Raw genomic sequence first — 9,896 nt, forward strand, 5'->3', positions numbered from 1 at the left:
ATTGTTATAAATAAGCAATTTATTCTTGATTTTTTTTCTGAAGGGAACATTCAAACTTTGTGGGGGCTTTGCTGAACATCGTGAGATCATTGGGCTGAACAAACGTTTCTAGGCAATTAACATTTTTTTGTTTTTTTTTGTTTTGCTTGCATTAGAGAGTGACTCAGACATCTCCTCTACAAGTACCTAACACATCTTGGATGCACCACCAGTCATACCTCATGCAACCTTCAGTGAGTGTTCAGAAGTGGGCAAAAGCCAAAGAGGCAATTTAATGTAAAGAAAAACAGTGGGATGACAGGAGATGTGGGTGTGAGTTAGGGTTCAGTCCCTTGTGTAACCCAGCTACATGACTTTACATTTGTGAGCTTCTTATTTTTTAGACTGGGGTTTTCTCCAGACTATTGGATGGAGTGCCTAGTCTGTGTGTGGCTGGGTTGCTGCTCACCTGTCATTTTCCAGGATTTAAGAATATCTGGATTCAGTGGTCCTGGTAACCTTCAATCCCTGCTTTAAACAGACTCACAGGATGCTGCCAACTAACCCTGCCTTCTGTTTCTGTCTCAAGGGTTCAGTCCTGACGCCAGGAATGGATCACTCCCTTTCTCTGCAGCCTGCCTCCATGATGGGACCCCTTACCCAGCAACTGGGCCACCTCTCCCTCAGCAGCCCTGGCACGGTAAAGCAGGGTGCTTCTTAGATTACAAATGCCAAAGAACAAGGACTACCTAGATAATACTGTTCAGAACAGGGCTGAACCCTTCCTTCTGCCTGGTGATGGGAGTCACCACAGTGCAGTTAAAGGCACTCGCAGGAGAGAAACTAAAATGATAATAATCCACGAGCCAGGAATACAGCCATGATATTTTCCAACTCACCCCTTTTATCTGACTCCTGGTCATGAAAGATGGAACCCTGTAGGATAAGCACTGGTCGGCTAACCTCAAGGTCGGCAGTTCAAACCTACCAGCTGCCCCTGGAGAGAAAGAAGAGGGTTTCTATTCCCATAAAGATTTACAGCCTCGGACACCTAAACAGGGTTGCTGTGAGTTGGAATCGACTACATACATGGCTTTGTTTTGGGACATGAAATGGTGTGAACAGTATTTCTGTAGTTGTAGTACCCTATCTAGGAGTTCATACACATTTCCTAGAAATTCATATCAAAATAGTAACAGGAAGAATAAATGAAGCACATTAACTTTTTTAGGACTATGCATTTCTGATGTGCACAGGGCTTAGGATAGGAATATGAACAGGTTTGCCCCTTTCTCTCACAAAGGCAGTGTGTGGAGGAAAACAGTCACAGTCAGGAGACAGGAGGAAAGTCAGCAAATAAACCACTGTATTTTAGAACCACCTGGAATGCTTTTAAAAAGTTAATGCCCAGGCCAATTAAATCAGAGTGTCAGGATGGGAGATCGGCATCAGGATGTTTTTTTTTTCAAAGCTCCCCAGGTGCTTTAAATGTAGCGAGGCCTCACTGCTCTGAGCCTGTCGATGTTTTTCATTCTAGTATATGCCAACAGCTACAACTGTGCAAGGAGCTTACATCTCCCAGTACACACCTGTACCTTCTTCCAGTGTTTCTGTTGAGGTAAGACCTTTCTCGTCTCTGGATTGAGGATAGGACAGGAACAGTTTTGCTCCTTTCTCTCACAATGAGCTGATTCTGTTAACCCATAGCTGGAGGTATGTGTAGAATACAGGAAGGAAACATTAGTCTGTGCTCAGGAATGAGGTCCTTCCTCACATTTTGCCAGTCGTTAGTTAATATTGGAGGAGTCCTGGTGTGGCACTGTAGGATAAACACTGGACTGCTAACTGAAAGGTCAGATGTTCAAACCCAGCCACTGCTCCTTAGAAACCCTATACAGGCTTACTACGAGAAAGAGCCAACTGACTCAATAGGATTTAACAAGAAGTTAACACTGCAGTGGGGTATTGTATTAGTTGATCTTGGGACGATGAGAGGCTTCTATAGGTGTTGGGGTGGTGAGGTAGCTCGGGGAGGGTACTGTTTTGGGTGGGTGTTAACTAGGCTGCCTCAGTGGGAGTGAGGGAAAGAAGCCCAGGGTGACTGTCCTACCTTGGCTGTGGTACAGGAGAACAGCGGCCAGCAGACTCAAGTGACAGTGGATACTCCCTCAGATCATGGGATCTATTCTTTCCAGTTCAACAAGTAACAGTGGGTAAGAATTACATGCTGGGGATGGGGGTGCTGAGCTGGGAGCCAGCCGCTCAGCCCCTGCTGAAAGTCAAAAGGTTCTCCTGTTTGACACTCCCATTCCCAACCCCGCTGGCTTATGCCTCCTTTAGGACTCCCCTCCCATCTCAAATAGAGATGAATTCTTGGAAATGCCGATGCTCCCAGACTCCAGCGGGTTAACCAAGAATACAGACTATTGTGGGCCTTGCTAAGGATTAACACTTGGCCATCCCTTCTCAAAGAAGCCTGGGCCTGGAGAAAAGCATCTCTGGCTGCATTCAAGAAAACCAACACTTTAATTTGAAAAGAAAGTTCTTTGTTTTGTTCTGTTTATCCCATTTTAAACTGCGTATACTCTTTGCCTAGACTGAAACCTCATCTATATGAAAAACATTTTTGATGTATTGAAGTTATTTTGGGGGGCTTTATAAGCAATTTAAAGAGCCCTGGTGGTACTGTGGGATAAGCATTGGGCTGCTAACCACAAAGTCAATGATTCAAACCCACCAGTCTCTCTCTACAGGAGAAAAATGGCTGTCTGGTCTTGTAAAGATTTACAGTCTTGGAAGCTCTCTATATAGTGTCTCTATGAGTCAGAATTGACTCGATAGCAGTGTTTTGTTTTGTTTTTTTAAATAAACATTATTTGTTTTTTAAAAAGAGAACAAAGATATGGTGCTAGAATACTGAAGGTGTTCTACTGTGGACCCTTCTTAATGAGTTTAGTGATGGACTATTTTGTGGTGTATGTGTGTAAGAAAATATACAAACCCTTAAAAGTTTGTTTTGTAAAGCACTCTGCTCACACTGCCCCCCATTGCTTTTTCACACGAATTTCTGCCTTCTTTCTCTCATCCAGACTGTTCTTTTCTTTTCCATACAGCAGAGCCTGCCTACTTAGCCTTTTTACATTTTTTATTTTGTGGATTTCTTTTTTTGAAATAAATTTCATATGGAATATTTTGGGGGCTGGGCAAAGAACAGAGTGGAACACTAAACAGGCAATGGGAATGGCTTTTCTCTTCCTACCCTACCACCTCCTGAGAGAAAAGACTAGACTTTGGCCTCAGGAAACAGAGATGTGACCTAGACTCATGAAAGAGACAATCAATCCCACAGCCTTTGGAAGCCAGCCACCCTTGAGCCAAACTTGGATGAAGACTAGGCCTTCCCTTCCTGGCAAGTTCCAGAAGAATAGACTTCTGACTGACTCTTCTCACTGCTGGGGCCAACACACCTGAGGAAGTGTCTTTTGCAGCTGCAGTTCCTCAGGAATACCTGCCTCGTAGAGGAGCTTGTTTCTGTCCGGGTCACATGGCCACTCTCTTCTCCATCACACATGGCTGCACCCAGAGCTTGTGCAGCTGTAGCCTTGCTGAATCCACTTAGGTTCCTTCCCCACTGTGGGGGGTCAGAACATCACCTCGAGATCAGTGGTTCTCAGCTTGAAGTGATGTTCCCCTCGGGAGACATTTGGCAATATCTGGAGACTTTTTTATATGCTACTAGCATCTAGGGAATCGAGACCAGGGATACTGCTCAACATCCTACAGTGCACAAGGCAACAACAAAGAATTTTCTGACCCACTATGCCATCCTACAGTGCACGAAGTCCTCACTATCATCTGACCCACAGGTTGAGAAATCCTGATACAGTGCTGCCTCACCCTCTTACATGTTAGGATTTGATCAAGTCTCTACCCCAACCCTGGACACACAGTGCCTTTTGACACACCTGCAGTTAACTGGGACAGAAAGAGGATCCTTTAGCTCTCCCCCAGGCTTTGACCTTTGGCACATCTGCATCTAGCAAGAGCTATCCTTGAAAGGCTTGTGTCCATGCCACAAGTACACATACAGGCAGCAGGATGAAGGTCAGGCTGTTGTGTGAGTGTACTGTGCAGGGCTGGGAAAGGCCAAAGCGCTTCATAACTGTCCAGTGCCACCTGCCTTGCCCTGACTTGTTTGGGCCCCTTTCCCAGGGAACCCAAACTGTCAGAAATAATTTTCCTTCTTATGGAAAGACAACAGAGAGCTAGTTTAGAAAAGGGCAATAAATCCCATCTTAAGGTCTGGAGTTCTAAAAAAACAAAAGTCTACATTTTTCACTCCAGCTCAGTCTCCTTTTGTAAGACCTGACTCCTTGCACATGGAGACATGAGGAGAATGCCTTTGTCCATCGTTTGCAACTGTCTTCTCCCAGGCACTCCCTTACCCACTGACAGGGGAATTCTCCCTTTCACTTCTAGGAGGGAGCCCTGGTGATGCAGTGCTTGAACATCTGACTGCTAACCAAAAGGTTGGTGGTTCTCAGTCACCACCGGCTCCATAAGAGGATGTTGCGGTCTGTTTCCATAAAGATTTACAGCTTTGGAAATCCTGTGGTGTCATTCTCTTCTACTGTCCTATAGAGCTGCTATGAGTCACTTCAAGGCCACCTGCCTCTCCTTCAGACAACCAAGATAGAAAGCCAAATGATGGAGAATGGAGAAGCAGGTATCAGGCAGGTTGCAGGGAGATAGCAGAGGGAGAGTTGGTAGTATCTGTCATGGTGAACAGAGCACAAGCCCAGCATCCCCTCTCCTCCCACCCATGCCAGAATTGAGCATCCTAATACTTCCTACCCCCAGACAGTCCTGCTGTACATGTGGGAGTACAGAAGTTGTGACAGTGGGTAGGATATGAAGTGTAAAAGGCAAATTGCCACTGTTTTCTCTTGGGTGATTCCAGCCACAGGAAGGGCTTATCCATTGTAAAATAGCTGCAAATAGATAGCTCGTTTTTTGTCTCTCTAGCCCTAGGTCAAGAAAAGCACACCACAGCTGCTTTCTTGTCAGTGGCCTTTAAAAGACAAAATGAATCCAGAATCCTGTTCATTTGATTGATGACTGGGGCAGTTTTGCTCTGTAGGAGGTTTAGTGCAATGGGGGCTTTTCATGTATAGAAACTGCTGTTGTCACTGCTGCCTTCCTCCCCCACCACGCAGAACTCCTGAATCTGTCTACCTTCTATGCATTTTTTTTTTTTAATGCTGAAATGACTGTGTTTTTGTTTTGTTAATTCTGAAATTACCAGTGGTGTTTTTCCTCATGTGAATCCACTTGTTGAGTATTTCTGGCTTGGGCGGGTTTGGGCAAATTATTATTTGTGTAGTGAGTGGCTAGTGGCACCAAGGAATTTCTTTTGGGTGCCTTTGGGTTATATTCATATACAACACCCCCCACCCCACCCCCACCCCCAGTTCATTGCTAACCAGATTGAAGAAAGGAGAAAGAATGAGGGATACCTTTTCAGCCATGAAGCTGCCTATTGGTGGGGGTTGGTGGCAGGAACTTAGAGCTCCAGGAGAATTATAGAAGAGCCTTCCAGCTCAACAGCCTTGGACTGGGCTCTTTAAACACTCCATTTTATTAGGAGTCCGTACTTACAGTGCCTTTCGCCTAGTGCCTTCTGAATCCTCTTTGTGGAGCCCAGATCTTACTCTCTCTACATTGCTCATCTCTCCCACACTCATTGCAGATGCTCACAGCATAACTTAAATGTTTTAGTACTTTGTTTTTCTGTTTTCAGACAAATGGAATATACCAGAAGCCCTTCCTTAGATGATATAATTCTCTACAGTGCTCATACTCTGCCCATCTCAGCTCAGGTGGATTGTTCCTGCTCTCCTCAGCCTCTGGTATACTCAGACTCTGAGCTGGGGACTTTTTGGAGGGGGATAGATGTTACGAAGAATGTGGGAACGTTTATAGGGAAGGAATTGTTTTACATGTTTTTTAACCAAAGAATTTGAAGAGCTGCCCTGCCTAGGAAGCCTGGTGGCTCTAGAGAGGTCAGAGCTATTTTCAGTGATACATAGGGGTGGGTGGGAGAGTAGTTCTTGCACTGGGGGTAAAGACCAGACTGCACTGCTCTCTAGACCTTTCTAGGTGGGGCCACCTCAGTCCAGTTCCATTCCTCATCAGTGAACTCACATTCCCCTCTGTGCCTCTCTCACTTCTGCTGCTCCAGTGTCAACCACCGGGGTCTGTGCTTTGCACCCTGAAGGTGCTGTGAGAGACTCCACTGGAATGTTGCAGGGATCTTGGACTAGTCATTTTCTAGAGAGGAACTATTGTTGCTCACTTGTTCAGTGTCCCACCTTTCTGGAGAGTGGCAGCATTGCACTCAAGAGAGGCTATTTTGCCTTCTTAACAGAAGGCAGTAAACAGGATGGTCAGATCCAAAATTTGCACACCCAGGTTCTGCTAGACCCAATTTAGCAGGCTCAGAGTGGAGGGGATAATTATTGAAAGTCAGTCAGTGAGGGACAGATACTCAATCTTGCCACTCAATCCCCTGATGCTTCCTGATTCCCTCACAAAAACCAACTACTTCTTCTTTCCATTTCTTTGCTACCTCCATTTTAAATCCTTCCAAGCATTAACAAATCTCTGAAATTCACTAGCACCTCTCACCCCTCCCTTCCCTAGAGAGGGACTTCCTTCTGCAGCTAAGACCAACCAGTGAGCTCTAAGATTCTTCTGATCTTTGCTGTCCCTCTGACTCAACCGAAGAAACCTTGGTAGCATAGTGGGCTGCTAACCACAAGGTCAGTAATTTGAAGCTCACAGGAGAAAAGATTCTTTGCTCCTGTAAAGATTGACAGCTTTGGGTCACTGTGAGTCAGAACGGACTCCATGGCACACACACACCCCCATCATGACTGTAATAAGGCTGGGCACCCCCTCATCTGTTAGCAGTGCTTTCTCTCTGGCTTGGCCACATGTTTTGAATAAACCATCATTCTCTAAACATATTCTAAAACTTCCTTGTTACACATCTACCTCACAATCTCACAGTTGAACAAGAGCACACACATCTAGTTTATTGTCCACTGCCCCTTTCATGAGGATTGGGAAACGGGGGCAGGGGGTGGGGAGGCTAGAGTTTATGATCCAATGCAGAAACTCTCTTGGTTGTTTATTACCAGAATGTCTTTTCTAGGACTTTTTAGCTCCTTTGTTAAGTGTTATTGAATTGGTTCTGCCTCTTAGCAACCCTGGTATAGTTTCTGAGGGGTGGCTGATGGGTTTGAACCACTTACCATGCAGTTAGCAGTCCAGTGCTTATTCAATTTCTCTAGCAGTGTGTAAACTTCCCAGTAGGCAGGGGTGTATAGACTGTGGATTTAACTAATATCCTCTAGGATATTAACTTGATGCTTGGGAGTCACCCCCAGGACCACCAAAATTGGAGCCGAAAATTAAAATGTAAGGTGTAACAGTTGGCCAGCACTATAGCTAACGAAGCACAGCTGTATGTAGTTCACTCTCCACCGTAACACAGACTGCACCAAGACAAAGCGTCCCACTTAGAGTAAAGTAAAAGCAAGTCCCCAACACTCTCCTGGTGTCTCCACATTGCCACGCACTTTTGGCCTTAAGGCACAGCTGAGCGCTCCGCTCCTGCACGCACTTATCACCTAGGACACAAAATGAGTTTAATTTATACTCAAACATGTTTTGTACATTTTTTCCTTTATTCAGAGGTTTCTAGTTTTATATTCTTTTCATGTCTATAGCTTGCTGCCCTTCCAGTTTATTCCTCCTTTTCTGCCCCTCAGTCTTCCTATGGTCCTTCCCTTAAATGTGGTAGAGTTACATTTTTGTCTTATTTCAACTTTTGTTTTGAAATAAAACATAGAAGTCTATTTCCTGATGTCTTATCCATGGATGGGAGGTGGGATATTGGTAATGGGTCCATATTTGATATCAGTGGCTTCTAAGGAAGCCAAGTTTACAAGATGATGGGAAGTAGGCACACCGAATTACCACTTTACCTCCAGCACATCAGCAAGACATCTATGCAGGAGCACAAAGAACTTGATTCTACCCATACATAGCAAGGTGTGAAACAGGGATCCTACTTCTGGATGCCTTCTGCACAGGAAAGGCCAAGTTTGAAGGCTTATTTGGGAGTATTGCTCCCCTGCCCAGGATCTCTTATACTAAACCAGTCATAACCATCCTAACATCCATTTCTCCTTTAGTCATGTGTGAGAACCGTGCTGAAAAGAAGATAAATACACAGAGTCTTTTGAATCTCTATCAAATGTGGTTTTTATTCAACTGACAAGCACTTTTCTACAGCTGCACTTGTGGAACATCACATGGCAAAAACGAGTTTTTTTTCCTCTAGACTTTTTTTTTCTTTTTAAACCTTATTAAAAATGAGATTGGTCCTAAAAATATAGAAAGAAATAAATTTAAATTCACAAAAAACTGTACATTATCAAAAAGTCACTAAAACACCACATTTGGTTATATAAAAAGTCAGTCCCTTTTGATGTAAAAGGAACAAGGAAACTTGGTGGTGGTGATGGTGTGGTTTTCCTCCTGTTACCAGACTGATAGGGGGAGGGAGTGGGTTCTTGTTTTTTTCTTTAACCTGCCTTACCTACCAAAATACTCTTATTTGTCAAGAAGAGAAAATCCACTTCACTCCAGGGCAGTGAAGATGAGGAAAGGAAAGTGAGAAGTGACCCCTCTATTAAAACCCCATTCAGCCCCACCCACCTCTGTAAGTGGAGGCTGGGACCCCACCCCACCTTAAAGAGTGCCTGGTCCCTAGGGAAAGAGATGGGAGCTGAGAGAGGAACACAAAGCAGGAAGAACATTTCCCTCCCCCATCCACCTCACCTCTGATAATGAAACTGATCCAGTACATTTTATACCAGGGGAAAACTGCCGTAGCGGAAAGAGGAGCCCCCATCTCTAACAGTGCCAAATACTTAACTAACACAAAGTTTGTTACAGCGCAGTTATTTAGATAAAATATAAATATTTATGCATAATATAAAGTCAATTCAAATATTCTTCAATCCACCTCTTATTTAAAAGCAAAAAAAAAAAAAAATCTCAAATAAAATTAAAAGTTTTGAGGTTTATCTGACAGAAAAGGCGACTTTTGTAATAGGCTATGGGGGAGAAGGAACATAAAGGAATTTGGGGGGCTGCCCCCCGCTTCAGTGGCTATTCAGTGCAGCCAGAAGTACAAGGAATGCTCCACCCTCACCTGGTGCCCCGTCCCCCACACCAACATTTCTGGATGCCTCAGCTCTGCTTGAGCCAGTCAGCAGCCACCTCCCCAGTGCAAGTACCCGTAATCTCTGATGGGAGGGTTCTGCTGAGCAGGAAAGCAGGGGGCCAGGAGGAGCCCATGGCTATAGCTGGGAGTTAGCAGCTTTCCTCTCACATGTTGGGGGTTTAACGTGGGCATAGTCACATGTAGGGCAGTGGTGGACCCAGACCCCTCCTCCCTACTCTCCTGTGCTGGCGAGGGGGGGGTTCGATGCTGTTGGGGAAGGAGTCCTGGGGTATGAAGTAGGGAAGGAAAGCACAGCTAAACCCACAGCAGCTCATGGGATTAGGAAAAGATCCAGTTCTACCCCTCCCCTGCCAAAGCTTAAGACTCTACACTACTGAGAGGAGAGAGGAAGTTCCTGCTGAAAGATTGCACAGTTTGAAGAGGCTGGAACAGAAATGACAAGGAAGGAAGAGAGAGACACAGACTTGTCCCCAGAGAAACTGTTCCTTGTGGTTTCCCAAAGACAAAAAATGGTTTGAAACAATGGGAAAAGAGGGAATAAAAACATACACTTAGGGAAACTGAATGGATCTCACCAAACAATACAGGGGGACAATCA

At 44.8% G+C, this 9,896-nt stretch overlaps 1 protein-coding gene across 4 annotated transcripts in view; it reads left to right on the forward strand.

Moving 5' to 3' along the window:
* Positions 1-2,466, forward strand: part of RBMS2 (RNA binding motif, single stranded interacting protein 2) — a 117,304-nt gene extending 114,838 nt beyond the window's left edge. Inside the window, exons 10-14 of one of the 4 annotated variants that reach the window (XM_006859445.1) lie at positions 156-233; positions 569-679; positions 1,517-1,597; positions 2,106-2,192; positions 2,320-2,466. In XM_006859445.1, coding sequence (XP_006859507.1) covers positions 156-233; positions 569-679; positions 1,517-1,597; positions 2,106-2,186 — 351 coding nt within the window. In that variant the 3' untranslated portion in view covers positions 2,187-2,192; positions 2,320-2,466. Of the gene's footprint in view, positions 1-155; positions 234-568; positions 680-1,516; positions 1,598-2,105; positions 2,193-2,319 lie in introns of those variants that run through there. The other 3 variants (XM_006859446.1, XM_006859447.1, XM_006859448.1) reach the window with 3 other exon arrangements.
* Positions 2,467-9,896: the final 7,430 nt, after the last annotated feature.

The sequence above is a fragment of the Chrysochloris asiatica genome, unplaced genomic scaffold (genome assembly GCF_000296735.1).
Source record: "Chrysochloris asiatica unplaced genomic scaffold, ChrAsi1.0 scaffold00033, whole genome shotgun sequence".
NCBI lineage: Eukaryota > Metazoa > Chordata > Mammalia > Afrosoricida > Chrysochloridae > Chrysochloris > Chrysochloris asiatica.